We start from the raw sequence: 19,402 nt of genomic DNA, 5'->3' as shown, positions 1-19,402 counted from the left end.
TCTGGAAGTTGAAGTCCACAAGTCATAGAAGAGCCATTTTTGCCTACTCCTGCGTAACTATCCACCGTTGACCACACCCGATTCCTAAGAGGTAACTAAGGGGTGTGCATAAGTGCACCAGAGTGCCTTCCGTCCCCTGTCCTAATGTTTCTCTGTTACTAGTATCACATTTATAAACATTGTTATAATGTTTACTACCAATACACTGCTTGACAAAAATATAAATACATAATCCATGTTGCCTGAACGGTAATGAAAACTACTTCCATACTTCCTACAATACATTACGGACGCCTGCCATATGTTCAAGCCAACACAATAAAAATGAACCCAGGGAAGATCCTTCCAAACTGCCAAAGAGAAAAGCACCAGCAGCTATGTTCAGACCCTCAAGACTCCGACTACGCACGCGCAAAAAATCCGGAAGCCTTTATTAAATGAAGACTGGCAGATCTTGACGACTATGCGTTGCGCAGGCGCACTAGCCGGTTTCCTTTACGGCCAGCCACTCTTTCCCCACCCATCCCTTTCCCTCCCCTCGAAACAATCATGGCGGCCGCGTTTGAAAGCGAGCGGGTCTTAGCGGCGCGTAAGGAAGAGAAGCGTCGCCAGCGCGAGGCGCTGCTGCAGCAGGTGACACCCGCCCCCCCCTCGGCTTTTCGCTCCGCGTCGGGGGCCATTTTGCTTCCTGTTGGGGGGGGGGAGTCTCGCGTTTCTGATCTTTAAAACAAAACTCCGGAATTGGGACTCCGCCTTCCCTGCTCTCTCTCTCTTAGGACGTGACCGAGCTCTCCCGTCTAGACCAGGAATAGGCAAAGTTGGCACTTCTATGACATGTGGACTTCAACTCCCAGAATTCCAGACGTAGCATGATTGGCTCAGGAATTCTGGGAGTTGAAGTCCACAAGCCATAGAAGAGCCAACGTTGCCTACCCCTGGTCTGGACCCCCTTCTCGCCTTGGGGACGTCGCCATAAAAAAAATAAAATGACCCTTCATTTTGAAGGACTGCGCCTAATGGCTAGAGTAGCCCCCCAATGTAATCCCTGGGCTTTCTTTATCTCGTTTCGAACCTTTCCCGGAAATTATGGGCAATGTAGTTTTGACCAATGAAGCCATCTCTAGTTGTATTTGCTCTTAGAGAGATGCTCCCATGCAGGGATCTCCAAACTTTGACGACTTTAAGACTTGTGGACTTCAATTCCCAAAATTGGAGTTGAAGTCCATGCACAAGTCTTAAAAGTTGCCAGGTTTGGAGACATCGGGGAGTCCCTTGAATTGCAGTCACTGACAGTTTTTGGAGTAAGGGGTAGAGAAACCCCCGCAAAGCTCACATTTATTTATTAATGTAGACCCCCCCCCCTCTTCTACCGAAAGTAAAGCGATCAAAGTATAAATCCACTATTATTTGATTGTCGGGCATCTTCATAAGGAAAGTCTACCTGTACAGTCTTATTTACAACTAAATTCTTTATATACACTGCTCAAAAAAAATAAAGGGAACACTCAAATAACACATCCTATGAAATATTCTCATTGAATACTTTGTTCTGTACAAAGTTGAATGTGCTGACAACAAAATGAAATTGATTGTCAATCAGTGTTGCTTCCTAAGTGGACAGTTTGATTTCACAGAAGTTTGATTTACATGGAGTTATATTCTATTGTTTAAGTGTTCCCTTTATTTTTTTGAGCAATGTATGTATGTATGTATGTATGTATGTATGTATGTAGATTGTTGTGAGCTTAGGTTTTTTCCCATGTAATATTTTGAATGTCTGCGACGTTTCGACGAAACCACATTCGCCATCATCAGGCTGAAGTTATTGGCTTCATGCTGCTTTGTGTATGATTGAATGTGATTTCGCCGAAATGTTGCAAAAACACTCAAAATATTACATGGGAAAAAAACCCAAACTCACAACAATCTATACACATATACCTGTGAAAATCTACAAAAACAAATCTACATACATACATACATATATATATATATATATATATATATGTATATAATGTATGTATTTGTGTGTGTGTGTGTGTGTGATATTTTTTTTTTTATCACCCTGGTATATAGAAAGAGCATCACAGCTTCCTTTCTGACAGAGGCCCCAGGTGTTTTTCTATTGAGTCGTCTGGCATATCCAAATATGGGAGGGAGCTCACTGCTCCCTTTTGCCTTTCAGACCCATTCCCGGGGCCATCCAGACATCAAACCATATTTTCCAAAGTTGCAAAGAACTGATAGAGAAATAAAGGGAGAATGGTATAGATCTATTTCAAAGCTAATAAGCTTGAAATACGTAGATTTATGCCAGTCTCCCTTTATTTTTTTATCAGTGCTTTGCAAGTTTGGAATATATATGTATATGACTGTGTGTGTGTGCTTGTGTTTGTGTATGTATGTATGTATGTATGTATGTATGTACGTACGTACGTACGTATGAATGTATGTATGTATGTATCACCCATCTCCCTAGGGACTTGAGGCAGCTCACAACCAAAATTAAAACATACAAATAATATTAAACAATGTCGTCTGGCGGGGCTCAGGGGAAGAGCCTTCTCTGTGGTGGCCCCGACCCTCTGGAACCAGCTCCCCCCGGAGATTAGAATTGCCCCCACCGTCCTTGTCTTTCGTAAATTTCTTAAAACCCAGCTCTGTCGCCAGGCATGGGGGAATTGAGACATCTCCCCTGGGCCTATACAGTTTATGCATCGTATGTTTATGTGTATGTTTTGCTTTTTAATAAGGGTTTTTTAATGACTTAATTATTAGATTTGTTATACATTGTTTTTATTATTGCTGTGAGCCGCCCCGAGTCTGCGGAGAGGGGCAGTATACAAATCTAAATAATAATAATAATAATAATAATAATAATAATAATAATAATAATAATTAAAACCTCTAAAAATATTTTTAAAACTATTTAAATCCAACAGTTAAAAAAAACATTTATGGCTGGATTTCGATGGTACACCATCAGATTAACGGCACCAGACCTGCCGGAAAAGCCAGATCTTTACAGAAGGCCAAGAGGGTGGGGGTAGTCCGGATCTCAGGAGGTAGCTGGTTCCAAAGAGTCAGAGCAGCCACAGAGAAGGCTCTCCCCTGCGGACCCACCAGCCAACACTATTTAGCTGACAGGACCCGGAGAAGACCAACTCTGTGGGCCCTTATCAGTCACTGGGAGCTATGCGGTATAAGGCGGTCTTGAAGATTGCTATGAAATGAGAGAATTATACAATACAGTCTTGTACAAAGTCTCTTAAATTGCAGACAAAGTATTAATGGACATTCTGAGTGGAGGTATCATAGTGAGAAGTCCTTGCTGCTGTCTGAGGTTGGTTGTTTTCTTGCTTTCTGCAGATTTTTCATTACCCAAACTAGGGATTTTGGAGTCCTAGTGGACAATCACTTAAATATGAGCCAGTATGTGCATCAGCAGCCAAGAAAGCCAACACAACCCTTAATCTAGGGTATAATCTTTCATTTTTGGCAACCTATTACTATTTATGCAAGAAATGTTTTTTTTCCTGTGTTGGTTTCCCACCAATAGTGTGGGAAAAGTTCTACAAATTAGAAACATTTTTGGGGCATTTCATGGCTCCTATCCTTATATTTGAGGATGTGAAACTAGTGGTTTTATTTATTGTAGACTATTCCAATCCCAAAGGATTCTTCTGGCGGTTCACAAAAAGCAGAATTAAGGACAACAAAATAGTATAAAAATAAAGATTCCTAACCGGAGTAAGATTACAGGCAATGAGCTCAGACCAAAAATATGATGGAAAATATATATATTTTTTTAGAATCTTGTGATAAGCAAGAATGGAGCCAAGTATGCCTCTGGGGAAAGTGTGTTTCATAGCATGGAGGTCCTAATAGCTGAGAAGGCCTGTGGTATTATTTTTTAATGCATAAAATAATCTCTCTGTATGTAAATCAATAGCGCAGAACATCCACTATCCTAAGATTGCTGATAAAGAGTTAACAATCCTACCATTTGTAGGTGATAATGACAATGAACTGTGGTGCTGGAGAATATTGTTGAAGGTATCTTGAAGGATCAATAATTCAACGTATGAGGGGAGACCAGACAGTTCACTGAAGTACTAACAAAGCTAAATTTTAAATAACATTGATATGTAGCAGGGAAGATAGACTATTTGGAAAACATACCGATCCTGGAGGAAATCAAAGACAATAGAAAAGGTATCAGAAGACAAAACATCTTAGTAGTTTTTCTGATATGAGCTTTTGATTATAAGAACTTGAAGCAATTATGGACTGAAAATCCTTGCAAACCATTATCTGATCACAAAGAATCAGAAGTGACTAATGATTAGCAGATTTGAAACTCTTCGTGCAGAATGCAGCTGCGAGAGCTATCATGGGCTTTCCTAAATACGCCCATGTCACACCAACACTCTGCAGTCTGCATTGGTTGCCGATCAGTTTCCGGTCACAATTCAAAGTGTTGGTTATGACCTATAAAGCCCTTCATGGCACCGGACCAGAATATCTCCGGGACTGCCTTCTGCCGCACGAATCCCAGCGACCAGTTAGGTCCCACAGAGTTGGCCTTCTCCGGGTCCCGTCAACTAAACAATGTCGTTTGGCGGGACCCAGGGGAAGAGCCTTCTCTGTGGCGGCCCCGACCCTTTGGAACCAACTCCCCCCAGATATCAGAGTTGCCTCCACCCTCCTTGCCTTTCGTAAGCTCCTTAAAACCCACCTCTGTCGTCAGGCATGGGGGAATTGAGACTTTCCTGCCCCTAGGCTTATAAAATTTATGCATGGTATGTTAGTATGTATGATTGGTTTCTAAATTGGGGTTTTAAATTAACTTAAATATTAGATTTGTTTACGTTGTATTATTATTGCTGTGAGCCGCCCCGAGTCTGCGGAGAGGGGCGGCATACAAATCTGATTAATAATAAATAAACTTAATTTATTATACAGGAATATGGCTACTTTGCAGGAAAAAAACTTCTGCTTTATAGATCAGGAGTTCCAGGAACCATTTTCATATGTGCTATGAGAATACTGAAAGGCTGAAATATTAGATTTATATAAAGCAAAAAGTTTGAATACCTCAGAAAAGGCTGATGTGCTGTGAAAGGAAGCAAGAGTATTGCAGTAATTCGGCCTTCTAAACTAATAATGAAAATCAGAAAATGATGGCTAATAAAGTCTGCAGCCTACATTTTTCTCCCGTATTCAGAATACAGTAGATGAAATGAGTTTGAATTTTTATAGAAATGGGAATACGATTTAATAGGCATAATGGGCCCTTAGGAGGATTACGCTCCATATCGGAACTGAGTTGTGAGAACTATTACCTATTCATACCTCCAGTTGAGCTATCTTGAGAAAACATCTCCCAGTCCTTCTTCCAGTTACCTTGTCATCTATGGATATACAAGATGAATTAGAAAAAGAGGTGGTTGGAGAAGCTGGAAGGGAATTTGACAGTTCCATTTAATCATTATTTCAGGGGACAAAGAGTTTTGACGGTTGTTTTTCTATTTCTATATGCAAATCCTATTCGTGTGCCTGAAATGGGTTGTTAGCATTTGGGATAGAAGTAAAAATGAAGGAAGGAATAAATTTATTTACAGTTTCTGCAAGCAGAAGGGATTTCTCAATTTTGGGCTGGTAGGAGAATTTAGGAGGTACAGTGTTCCCTCGCTTTTCGCGGGGGATGCGTTCCGAGACCGCCTGCGAAAGTTGAATTTCCGCGAAATAGAGATGCGGAAGTAAATACACTATCTTTGGCTATGAACAGTATCACAAGCCTTCCCTTAACACTTTAAACCCCTAAATTGCAATTTTCCATTCCCTTAGCAACCATTCAGATTATTACTCACCATATTTATTTATTAAAGTTTATTAAAAAAAATATTTATTAAAGGCAGACGAAAGTTTGGCGATGACATATGACATCATCGGGTGGGAAAAACCGTGGTACAGTGATCCCTCTATTATCGCGAGGGTTCCGTTCCAAGACCCCTCGCGATAATCGATTATTCGCGATGTAGGGTTGCGGAAGTAAAAACACCATCTGCGCATGCGCGTCCTTTTTTTCTATGGCCGCGCATGCGTAGATGGTGGAGTTTGCGTTCCCCGCCGCCCACGCAAAGGGGAAACCCCGATTCGGCTCCTCGCTGCTGCGCTACCGAGCAGATCAGCTGCTGGGCGGCCGAAGGAACCTTCCCTGGGTCTTCCCCCTCTTGCTGGCGGGCGGGGCGAGCGGCGGGCATCAGCGAGGAGCCGGGGTTTCCCCTTTGCGTGGGCGGCCGAGAAGACCCAGGGAAGGTTCCTTCGGCCGCCCAGCAGCTGATCTGCTCGGTAGCGCAGCAGCAGCGAGGAGCCGAATCGGGGTTTCCCCTTTGCGTGCGGGGAAGCGGGTTGGGGGTTGGGGGGGGGTGCTGGGAAGCCCCCCAGGCCGGCTGCGACCTTTTAAAACAGCCGCGCCGCTTCCCAGCTGAGTCCTGAAGCCAAACGCCAAAGGCGAACTTCCGCGTTTGGCTTCAGGACTCAGCTGGGAAGCGGCGCGGCTGTTTTAAAAGGTCGCAGCCGGCCTGGGGGGCTTCCCAGCACCCCCCCAAACCCCCAACCTGGGTTCGGGGGGGTGCTGGGAAGCTCCCCAGGCCGGCTGCGACCTTTTAAAACAGCCGCGCCGCTTCCCAGCTGACTCCCGAAGCCAAACGCGGAAGTGGGTTTTTTTTAATTAATATTTTTTTAAAAATCGCAATATAGCGTTTCGCGAAGATCGAGATCGCGAAACTCGAGGGATCACTATAGGGAAAAAACCCGCAAAATATTTTTTAATTAATATTTTTGAAAAACCATGGTATAGACTTTCCACGAAGTTCGAACCCGCGAAAATCGAGGGAACACTGTATTTGTAGTACAGGACTGGCTCCATGGTGTTTCTTCCTTTTGCCCATCCTACCCAGAGAAACTAACACCCCCAGCCTTTGATTGCTTCTCCTGTCTGCCTTCTCTGATTCTTTTCTGCATTCTTTCTTCCAGTATTCTAAATATTCTAAGCAATTATTTGAACCTTCTATGTCAGGGGTAGGCAAAGTTGGCTCTTCTATGACATGTGGACTTCAATTCCCAGAATTCCTGAGCTGGCATGATTGCTAATAATTCTTAGTAGGGTTGGCATAGCTATTAATATTTATTTTATTTATTTATTTTGTCATACAAATATAGTATTGTATTGTAGTATGTTTAACATAATATAAGTATAAAGTAGAGATAGAAAAGATAAAGAAATTAGGACAGGAACGGTAGGCACAAAGGTGCACTTATGCATACCCCTACAGACCTCTGAGAAAAGGGGAGAGGTCTATTGTAGATAATGTAAGGTTGAAGATTTTGAGATTGGGGGAAGAAACAACAGAGTCCGGTAGTGAATTCCAGGCGTTGACCACTCTATTGCTGAAATCGTGTTTTCTGCAGTCTAGTTTGGAGCGATTTACATTCAGTTTGTATCTATTGCATGCTCTCGTGTTGTTGTTGTTAAAGGTGAAGTAGTCGCCAACAGGGAGTACATTGTGATGCATGGTTTTATGAAAAACAGTTAAATCAGTTTGGAGGCGGCGTAGCTATAAATTTTCTAAACATAGTAATTGAAGTCTGGAGGAGTAAGGTAATTTGTTGCGTGAGGAGGAGTGGAGGACTCTTCTTGTGAAGTATTTCTGGACTCCTTCAATTGTATTAATGTCTGTTATGCAGTGTGGATTCCATACAGGTGAGCTGTATTCAAGAATTGGTCTGACAAATGTTTTGTATGCTCTGGTTAGTAGATCGGTGCTTCTATATTTTATTTATTTATTTATTAGATTTGTATGTCGCCCCTTTCCGTAGACTCAGGGCGGCTCACAACACAATAAAACAATTCATGACAAATCTAATAATTTACAATTTAAAATTTAAAATAGTTAAGAAAACCCCATTTTTAAACAGACATACCTACAAACATATCATACATAAATTATATAGGCCCGGGGGAGATATCTCAATTCTCCCATGCCTGACGACAAAGGTGGGTTTTGAGGAGTTTACGAAAGGCAAGGAGGGTAGGGGCAGTTCTAATCTCTGGGGGGAGCTGGTTCCAGAGAGTCGGGGCCGCCACAGAGAAGGCTCTTCCCCTGGGGCCCGCCAACCGACATTGTTTAGTTGATGGAACCCGGAGAAGGCCGACTCTGTTGGACCTAATCGGTCGCTGGGATTTGTGCGGCAGAAGGCGGTCTCGAAGATATTCTGGTCCGATGCCATGAAGGGCTTTATAGGTCATAACCAACACTTTGAATTGTCACCGGAAATTGATCGGCAATATATATCTTAGAAGACCAAGGTTCTATAACCAGAACTAGAACTGGGGATGTTGTAGGCACTAAGCAGTTACAATAAATTAATTAATTGAATTTTTTTTACTAAGGCTGCTTAATATTGGTTCATTAGAAAGAATCACATAACGATGTGCTATGACTAGAAATGCGATTGGGGCTTCCTAACAGTTGTTTAAATGAGAGTAAATTAAGAAAAACGTCAAAAGTTTATATTTTTCTTATTCTGAGGTGGATAAGCCCCCGAGGAAAGATTATAAGAGAAAACACAGTAGATAGGTTACTCTATGGTAAGATGGGCAGTTAATACATTTTATAAAGACCAAGGTTCTATAACCAGAACTAGAACTGGGGATGTTGGAGGCACTCAGCAGTTACAATAAATTAATTAATTGATTTTTTTTTACTAAGGCTGCTTAGTAGAAGCAGGGAGAGGGAGATTGTGATCCCCTTATGTAGAGCGCTGGTGAGACCACATTTGGAATACTGTGTTCAGTTCTGGAGACCTCACCTACAAAAAGATATTGACAAAATTGAACGGGTCCAAAGACGGGCTACAAGAATGGTGGAAGGTCTTAAGCATAAAACGTATCAGGAAAGACTGAATGAACTCAATCTTTATAGTCTGGAAGACAGAAGGAAAAGGGGGGACATGATCGAAACATTTAAATATGTTAAAGGGTTAAATAGGGTTCAGGAGGGAAGTGTTTTTAACAGGAAAGTGAACACAAGAACCAGGGGACACAATCTGAAGTTAGTTGGGGGAAAGATCAAAGGCAACATGAGAAAATATTATTTTACTGAAAGAGTAGTAGATCCTTGGAACAAACTTCCAGCAGACGTGGTTGGGAAATCCACAGTAACTGAATTTAAACATGCCTGGGATAAACATATATCCATTGTAAGATAAAATACAGGAAATAGTAAAAGGGCAGACTAGATGGACCATGAGGTCTTTTTCTGCCGTCAGTCTTCTATGTTTCTATGTTTCTATAAATAAATAATAAATGTTCTTCTAAAATGCCAGTTTTCACCAGCTTGCTATCCTTCATTTACCAATTTTCAATCTGCTGTTCTTCAAATTTCCAGAAGTCCTAGCTGATGATATGATAGGGAATGTCAGTTGTGACTCTAAAATGTTGGAGGAGGGAAGAGGGACACACATTTGGATAAAACTGATCTTTGTCTTATAGTGGATTTGTATGTTGTTGAGTAAATATTTTATTACTTGTGTTCCAATCAATAGATATATATATATTTACTATACTTTGGAATCAAGAAAGCAATTATCTAACATGAACCAGAAAAGATTAAGTCACTTCAAATTAACCCTAAATCAGTCTTGATGTAACCTCATGATAATTGCTGGCATTGCCTGATAAATTTATTCTTGAAGGTTATTCAGGAAAGGTAAATGAAAAAGTTTTACTCTGGTCTGGTTGTTTCCATATAACCAATGAAATATTGAAGTTTCTTTTCTTTGGAAACATGAACCAAATCCTGATGAAAGAATAATGTTGGGTGGATAAACTGAGTAGCGCAGAATTGCATAGATGCTATTGTTTCATGGACTGTTACCATTTGTTATTCGCTACCGTATTTGTGGAATATAAGATGCACCGGAGTATAAGATGCACCTTAGTTTGGGGGGAGGAAAATAGTGGAAAGAATCTGCTTATCAGATATTCATCTGGCTAGCATCCTTAGTTTTGTCAGCTTCAACATATTATTTTATCTCCTGGTTAGGGCTTTAAAAAAACTTATTCAGAGAGAGTAACAATGAAAGAGCTTGCAAGCAGTAAGAGCTGGGAACATCGTTAGCACCTGATTAGGGCTGGAAAGAAACATTCAGAGCAAGTAGAGAATGGAAAAATAACCAAAGGCAGGGTTTGGAAAACATTCTTAGCAGAGAGTAACAATGAAAGAGCTTGCAGGCCGGTAAGAGATGGGAACATCGTTAGCACCTGGTTACGGCTGGAAAGAAAATTATTCAGAGCAAGTTAGTGCAATGAAAAAAACCCTGCAAAGACTTAGGACTTGGAAAACATTTTTTGCAGAGAGAAACAATGAAAGAGCCTGCAAGGTAAGAGCTGGGAAGATCGTTAGCAGCTAGTTAGGGCTGTGGGGTAAAAAAGCTACATTCAGAGTATAAGATGCACCCAAATTATCAGCCTCTTTTGGGGAGGAAATAGGTGCGTCTTATACTCCGAAAAATACTGTAATCAAGCAAGTCTTGTATGAACGGGACCATACCAAGTTTAGCTAATATTTTAAAGTTACTATTAAGCACATGTTAATATTATGTACATGTAAACAATAATAAATAAAACATATTCTTCATGGTTTATTAGCTTTTTTACAGTTAATAAGTTACATAGATTAACAGCAAACAACTCTAAAATAATCCACTTCCCACTCAAGGTAGTTCTGTGATATGGATGTTTATGTATCTTCTTATTAAATTCAAATATGTATTCAAAAATTAATGAGCACAAAACCTCATTTGCACAAGAAAGTATTAAATGAAAACAAGCCTATTAAGAAAACATAATCCTATTATATGTAATATGTTTATGGTTTTAGTTATTGCAGTAAGATGTACTGTATTCATTTACCCTATTTGTCAATTTTAATCCTAGCTTGTGTTGAAAAAGATAAGGAAAGTTTATTCAGTAATTCAATAATTCTTCCACCATTAGATATTTCAGTATGAGAGTATGAGGGCTAAATGGTTCATTCCTAAATCTGTTTTGGATTACAGCCCTATCAGATGATTTGGGTGGCATTGAAGCATGCAACTAAAATAAGAGTTGTATATTATCAATTTGTGTTTATTTTGTCATTCCACCAGTAGGAGCTAATTAAATTAAACATAAGCAGTGGTGGTTGTCTATAATTCTATTACCATTAATTTTACATATCTGTTGTGACTAAAAAAATAAAATAAAATGTTTTTCGGGGGAAGGGGATTTACTTTATGCAAAATGCCAGACAGGCTTTTATGCTTGTCAGATATTAGCTTTTTCAAGATCTTATTATCTGATCTTTCATTATTTTCTGTTGCTAGGCAGGAATGAAAACTCTATGAATAATGTATAGAGATGTATATCATCAGAATATCACAATTTGAGTTAAGGATGTCTAACTTCAGCAAAAGTCCTACAATGACATAACTTATAGCTCTGTTTGCTTGGTTATTACGGTAGGATAAAAAACAATAACTGTTTAAATTTTTAAGTTTAAATTAAGTTCATATCTAATAAATGAAAGAGTGTATTCGGCCAAACATTGAAAGACATTACTAAATGGATATCTTATTACTTAACTTAGGAATTCCCTCTATACTGACTGCCAGAGGGAATTATGGAAAAACCTACAGTATTTAGAACAGGTTCTCTATTCTTATGAAGAAAAATATTGAAATATGTGACCAGTGACAAGACTTACTTGTGTTTTGCTCACTGATTTGTGACAGTCATCAAAATAGAAACTAGTTGAGGAGAACCTAAAATTTGGGGATATTTTTTGAAAAAGAGTAGTGGCATCCGAGGTGCATCTCTGAAGCTGTCATCCCTTCTATGAAACAACTAATATTTATTTCCTTTAGATTTTTATATTTATTTTATAGAAAGTTATGCCGTTTATTTATTGATATACGTGTAATTTTTTAAATTAAGGATTTTGATTATAATACCGTGTTTCCCCGAAAGTAAGACAGTGTCTTACTTTCTTTTTATCCCCAAAAGCCCCACTATGTCTTACTTTTGGGGTATGTCTTATATTGGAAAAAAATTGTCGAATTTTTTGTTTTAACCATAAAATTAACATTTAGACGCGGTGACGTATGGAGGGGAAGCGGCGCGGAAGTGGGCAGCAGGCGGCGCTCATTAAGATCAGAGGGAGGTGGCAGACGTGGCGACGTATGGAGAGGGGGACGGTGCGGACGTGGGCAGGAGGCTGCGCGCAGACTAGATGAGAGGGAGGCGGCAATACCCCCGTGTTTCCCCGAAAGTAAGACACATGTCTTACTTTCGGGGTACGGCTTATATTAGCCGACCTCCCTGAAACCCCCGATACGTCTTACAATCGGGGGTGTCTTACTATCGGGGAAACAGGGTAGTAAAATCTGATACAAACTTAACTTAGTGGTTTAAGGCAAGAAATAGAATAGAAAGGAATAAAAAGTGTAACAAAAAGGGTAGAAAGAAGTTAGATGTAATAAAGAAGAAAAGAAATGTATAAAGTGACTTCCAAATTTATCACCTATAAACAGATTTAGTGGAAACTCTTCACTCCTAAGATTACAAATGTTTATTTCTTCATCACATATTCCATCTGTTATCCATAAACAAATCCATAAAACATATTTTCAGTTGGGGATCAGAAGGTTCAAAAGGGTTGCCAGAATTAACATACAGTGGTACCTCTACCTAAGAATGCCTCTACTTAAGAACTTTTCTAGATAAGAACCGGGGGTTTTTTGTTTTTCTTTTGAAGACAGTCTGCAAGAAGTACTAAGAAGCAAAAGGTCTTCAAAGAAAAACCAGAAAGCCCAGTTGCCTCTTTAAAAAAACACTTTTGGGGCAACCATGACCTGGATGACCGAGAATCTCAAAAGACACTTAGAACCAGAGATTTTATTTTAGAGAACAGCACAAATGGATCGGGGGTGAAATTCTCCCAGTTCACTCGTGCCTGTGGGTCATTGGAGAGCCAGTCGCGAAGGGAGCATGAGGCTCCACCTACCCATTCAACTGCATGCTGCCATCTGGGTTGTTTTACCCTTTGCGCATGCACAGAAATTGCATGCATATGATTAGTTAAATAAATATACAGTAAAAAGAAAAAAAAGAATATGCTAGTCTAGGATTCCAAGCAATGCAATCTCACAATTTTGTGTGGGTGTTCGTGTGTGTGAGTGAGAGAATGAATCTTTAAATATAATACAATTTTTGAGTAAGTTTTAGCTTGTGAAATAAACGTTTTCTTTGATAAATGGGATGATTTAGTGTAAATTTTAGAATTCAGTTTTATTTTCGTTCAGCATTCATAGGCGTATTATACTTTCCAGATCTTTTAGTAGCAAAATTGAGCTCACTATAATTCTTTTCCTTTTTAAACTCTCCAGCTAGTCTTATGCTTGATTGATTTGGCATAATCAAGTATCTTTGAGACATAATGGAGCATCACTGATTTATTCCAAATAGAGTATTTCACTGAAGAGCTAAGCATTGCTTTATACACATATTTGCAATTTGGTGCATTATCCATGTCTATTTCTCCACTTCAGGCAAAAGCTAATTATGAAAAAGATGAAAGACGCGAGGAACTGAAGCGATTGCGAGGGGAAGATACGTGGATGCTGAATGATGTGAATGAGCGTTTAGAAGAAATGAAAAAGGTGAGGCTTGTGATGTCGACTAATGAATATTTGCTATGGGAAATATATTAATGTTCTGCCGGGCTCTCTGATAGGAGCCTCCCGAAAATTCAAGGGTACAAATTTCAGACACACACACGTTTGAAAATTCAAAACAATGTTCTTTATCACAAAATTCAAAATAAACTAAGCACTCTTTTTGTATTGCAAAGAGCACTCTTCCCAAATCAACCGGGTAGTCTGTACAATTTCCCTTAAGCAGTCATTAAGTACTTAGCTAGCAGCTGTGAAGAAACTTCACACCCCTTCTTCTTCCAACGAACGTTGCTTTGCTTTGGTTTCAAAGGTGTGAAAAAGCAACAAAGTTCAGCAACACAGGATTCCTGACGAACTCCGATCAGATATTCTTCCACAACTGCCAAACCCACATGCTGCTATTTATAGCAGCAGCCCTAATTACTGGAGCCCCACCCAAACACAGGTGGCCTCCCTTATTTCCTGTAATGTGTTCTTACTTGGTCTCTTCTACGCATAATTCTGCGCTTACGTGGGTCCAAAACGTCATCATCTGAATCAAAGGAAGATAAGGGAGATTGACTGCCTTGGCTGTGTGCCAAGCCCTCCTCTGCCGAGTCACTCCCACCTTCTTCTTCGTCCGAGGAAACTAAACTCTGAACTGATTCTGTCGGCAATAACACAGGCCTGTGACATGTTGAATTTTCCCCTGCATCCACCTCCCCATCCCCTGGGGCAGGAGCTGGGCCAGAGCCAACCACAACAATTAATGATTGTGGTCAAGCCAAGTTTTAAAAGGTACTAGTGATATTGCTGCTGCAATCATTTTTAATTTGTGAGTAAGAAGAAGATTTGCCCACTTGTTTCTATTCTAGTTATGATGAACAAGTAACAGTGATTTGAAAAATACAGTACAGTGATCCCTCGAGTTTCGCGATCTCGATCTTCGCGAAACGCTATATCGCGATTTTTCCACCCGATGACGTCACTCTCTTCCTTCCTTTCTCATCTTTCTTTCTCTCTCTCTTTCTCTATCTTGCTTCTTCCTCTCTCACACTCTCTTCCTCCCTCTCTCATCTCTTTCTTTCCTTCTCTCTTTCTCTATCTCTCCCCCTCTTGCTGGCGGGCGGCGGGCGGCGGGCGGGCGAGCGGGGGCATCAGCAAGGAGCCGGGGTTTCCCCTTTGCGTGGGTGGCTGGGAAACCCCGATCTTTGTCTGCTCGCTGCTGCTGCGCCGAGCAGATCAGCTGCTGGGCGGCCGAAGGAACCTTCCCTGGGTCTTCCCCCTCTTGCTGGCGGGCGGGCGAGCGGCGGGCATCAGCAAGGAGCCGGGGTTTCCCCTTTGCGTGGGCGGTCGGGAAGACCCAGGGAAGGTTCCTTCGGCCGCCCAGCAGCTGATCTGCTCGGTAGCGCAGCAGCAGCGAGGAGCCGAATCGGGATTTCCCCTTTGCGTGGGCGGCGGGGAACGCAAACTCCACCATCTACGCATGCGCGGCCATAGAAAAAAAGGGCGCGCATGCGCAGATGGTGTTTTTACTTCCGCAACCCTACATCGCGAAAAATCAATTATCGCGAGGGGTCTTGGAACGGAACCCTCGCGATAATCGAGGGATCACTGTAGTACCTCTAGATACGAGCTGCTCCATATGCGAGTATTCCAAGTTACGAGCCGAGACGCGAGCAAAATTTCTGTTCGACACCCGAGCTCAAATTCGGGATACGAGCCGAGCTTCCACTAGGTGGCGCAAGAATTCCATGCTTCCAGTTATCTTGGCCCGGAAAGCAATAAAGGCATTCGTTCGAGGTGCGAGTTGATCGACATATGAGCTCGGGTCTGGAACGAATTAGACTCGTATGTCAAGGTACCACTGTATATAAAAGTATTGCTTAGTTCAGTTAAAAACGGATGAAATATTACATGATGCGGAAATGACTACATTGTTAATATCATCACTGAAATAGATTTCATTCATCATCTTTCTGTAATGATTGAGGGGGAAGGACATCCTCTGAAGTAAATTTAAGAATCCAGGAGGACTCTTAAGAAGTTTAAATACAGGTGAAACTTGAAAAATGAGAATATCGTGCAAAAGTTCATTTGTTTCAGTAAGGCAACTTAAAAGGTGAAACGTAATATATGAGAGAGACTGATTACATGCAAGGCAAGATAGTTCAAGCCGTGATTTGTCATAATTGTGATGATTATGGGGTACAGCTCATGAAAACCCCAAATCCACCATCTCAGAAAATTAGAATATTACATGCTATTACATTAAAATTAAAATATTACATGCTATAACTGAATTTAAACATGCCTGGGATAAACATATATCCATCCTAAAATAAAATACAGAAAATAGTATAAGGGCAGACTAGATGGATCATGAGGTGTTTTTCTGCCGTCAGTCTTCTATGTTTCTATGTTTCTATGCGATCAATAAAACAAGGATTGTACATAGAACAATATCGGACCTCTGAAAAGTATAAACATGCATAAGTACTCAGTGCTTGATTTGGGCCCCTTTTGCAGCAGTTACTGCCTCAATGCAGCGTGACAGGGAAGCTATCAACCAGTGACAATGCTGAGGTATTATGGAAGACCAGGATGCTTCAATAGCGGCCTTCAACACTTCTATGTCTCTCATCTTTCTCTTGGCAATGCCCCATAGATTCTCTATGAGGTTTAGGTGAGTTTGCTGGCCAATCAAGCACAGTAATCCTACGGTCATTGAACCAAGTTTTGGTGCTTTTGGCAGTGTGGGCAGGTGCCAGGTCCTACTGGGAGATTGAAGTCAGCAACCCCCTAAAGCTCGGCTGCGGAAGGAAGTATGAAGTGCTCCAAAATCTCCCGGTAGACAGCTGTGTTGACCCTGGACCCTGCGTGGACCCTAAGGAAGCACAGTGGACCAACACCAGCAGATGATATGGCTTCCCAAATCAACACAGACTCTTAAAACCTTTGAATCTCATTTAGAAACCAAGAACCCAAAGTAGGGAGAAAGAATGGAGAGGCACACACAGCAAGATGCTTGAAGTCCAGTGTGAAGTTTCCACAGTCTGTTGCTCTGGGAGGCCATGTCATCTGCTGGTATTGGTCCACTGTGCTTCATTAAGTCCAGGGTCAACACAGTCATCTACCAGAAGATTTTGGAGCACTTCATGCTTCCATTCACAGCCGAGCTTTATAGGGATGTTGACTTCAATTTTACAGCAGGACTTGGTACCTGCCCACACAGGACTTGGTACCTGCCCAGCAGGACTTGGTACCTGCCCAATTTTACAGCAGGACTTGGTACCTGCCCACACTGCCAAAAGCACCCCATTATCTGAACCACGCTGAATTGCTGCAAAGGGGCCCAAACCAAGTTCTGAGCACATATGCATGCTTATACGTTTCAGAGGTGTGATATTTTTCTATGTACAGTGGTACCTCGACATACGAGTTTAATTCATCCCAGACCTGAGCTCGTAAGTCGATCAACTCGCATCTCGAACGAATGCCCTTAGACTTTGTTTTTCGCGCCAAGATAACTGGAAGCAAGGAGATTCTTGCGCCACCTAGTGGAAGCTTGGCTCGTATCCCGAATTTGAGCTCAGGTGTCGAACAGAAATTTTGCTCGCGTCGCAGCTTGTAAGTTGGAATACTCGCATGTGGAGCAGCTCGTATCTAGAAGTACTACTGTACAACCTTTGTTTTATTGATTGCACTTAATATTCTAATTTTCTGAGATTGTGGATTTGGGGTTTTCATGAGCTGTATGCCATAATCATCACAATTATGACAAATCACGGCTTGAACTATCTTGCCTTGCATGTAACGAGTCTCTCTCACATGTTACATTTTACCTTTTAAGTTGCATTACTGAAATAAATGAACTTTGGTATGATATTATAATTTCTCATGTTTCACCTATAAATCCTTTCATTCCCCACTCTCCTGTCAGAGCTGAAGAAGCTTCGTGGATGAGTTGAAATGTGAAACATCTTCAAAAGAAAAAAAGTTCAGTTTCCTCCTGAAAAAGCACCTTTGGGACAACCATGACCTGGTTGTGGTTACCTAAAAAGAGTACAGTGATACCTCCTCTTACAAACGCCTCGTCATACAAACTTTTCGAGATACAAACCAGGGGTTTAAGATTTTTTTGCCTCTTCTTACAAACTATTTTCACCTTACAAACCCGCTGCCGCCGCTGGGATACCCCACCTCCATACTTCCGTTGCCAGCGAAGCACCCATTTTTGTGCTGCTGGGATTCCCCTGAGGCTCCCCTCCATGGGAAACCCCACCTCCGGACTTCCGTGTTTTTGTGATGCTGCAGGGGAATCCAGCAGCGCAAAGACTTGCGCTTCACTGGCAATGGAAGTCCGGAGGTGGGGTTTCCCAGGGAAGGGAGCCTCAGTGAAATGGCAGCATCGCAAAAACACAGAGGTCCGGAGGTGGGGTTTCGAGGACTTCGGTGTTTTTGCGATGCTGCGATTTCACTGATGCTCCCTTCGCTGGGAAACCCCACCTCCAGACTTCCGTTGCCAGCGAAGCATTTGTTTTTGCGGTGCTGGGATTCGTCTGCTGGGATTCCCCTGCAGCATCGCAAAAACACAGAAGTCCGGAGGTGGAGTTTCCCATGGAGGGGAGCCTCGGGGGAATCCCAGCAGCGCAAAAACAGGCGCTTCGGCTGGCAAAAGGGGTGAATTTTGGGCTTGCACGCATTAATCGCTTTTCCATTGATTCCTATGGGAAACATTGTTTTGTCTTACAAACTTTTCACTTTAAGAATCTCGTCCCGGAACCAATTAAGTTTGTAAGACAAGGTATCACTCTATTTGGAAAGTACAGTTGATCCAGATGTTTCAGCCTATGTACTTTCTGGCTCTGGATATTGGGAGGGTATTAAACCATGATGGATATATCAGATTATCACTTAATTTTACATACAAAAAAAGATATAGTAATTTGACCCTCTGGTATCTTTTTGGTCATTGGTTAGTTCATTGAATCAACAGTGATGGGGCCAAATGAAGAAGGGACATGTTGTTTAGTCAAGTAAAATTTCACTGGGTTGGCAATAATAATAATTGTAGCTTTGTAAAATCAACTGTTTTTCTAGAATACATACATACATATGTATGCTTTTAATGCATGCTAAGTATCTTTTTATCAGAAAGCTTTATGTGTGATATATATAATAAAATAAACCATTAACCAAAGTATCCTGGGACGTTTTTAGCAGAATGGTAATTTTAAAAACGATAAAATGCCGTGTAATATCCTAATTCTTGTTATGTGGCTTGTCAGATTGATACAAATGTTGCTTTTTGTAGGAACACGCTGTTACAAAGAAGAAGCATTCAAAAAAACAAAAAAGGGAAAAGAAGAAAAAGACTACAAGAAAAAAAACAGATGATTCATCTGACGCCAGCTCGGTAAGTTTTAAAATCCAAGTCGCCAGCTGAGAGAAAGCTATTGTTACCTATATTAGTGATTACAGTATACTCAGGCCTTAGTTTGATCAGTATCCTGGAATTTAATTTAATAATTTAATTTAATTTAATTTAATTTAATTTAATTTAATTTAATTTAATTTAATTTAATTTAATTTAATTTAATTTAATTATTTAATTTAATTTAATTTAATTTAATTTAAT

The 19,402-nt window shown here is 40.9% G+C and overlaps 1 protein-coding gene across 1 annotated transcript in view; it reads left to right on the top strand.

Annotated features, from left to right (window-relative positions):
* Positions 1 to 462: 462 nt before the first annotated feature.
* The window catches only part of CWF19L2 (CWF19 like cell cycle control factor 2), a 99,575-nt gene continuing 80,635 nt past the window's right edge, over positions 463 to 19,402 (top strand). Inside the window, exons 1-3 of the mRNA XM_070749727.1 lie at positions 463 to 633; positions 13,657 to 13,767; positions 19,079 to 19,180. Of these exons, the coding sequence (XP_070605828.1) occupies positions 550 to 633; positions 13,657 to 13,767; positions 19,079 to 19,180 (297 nt within the window). The 5' untranslated portion in view covers positions 463 to 549. The remainder of the gene's footprint in view (positions 634 to 13,656; positions 13,768 to 19,078; positions 19,181 to 19,402) is intronic.

Source organism: Erythrolamprus reginae, chromosome 4 (genome assembly GCF_031021105.1).
Source record: "Erythrolamprus reginae isolate rEryReg1 chromosome 4, rEryReg1.hap1, whole genome shotgun sequence".
Taxonomy (NCBI): domain Eukaryota; kingdom Metazoa; phylum Chordata; class Lepidosauria; order Squamata; family Dipsadidae; genus Erythrolamprus; species Erythrolamprus reginae.
The sequence above is the reverse complement of the archived record's forward strand: the minus strand, read 5'-3'. Positions and strand labels throughout refer to the sequence as shown.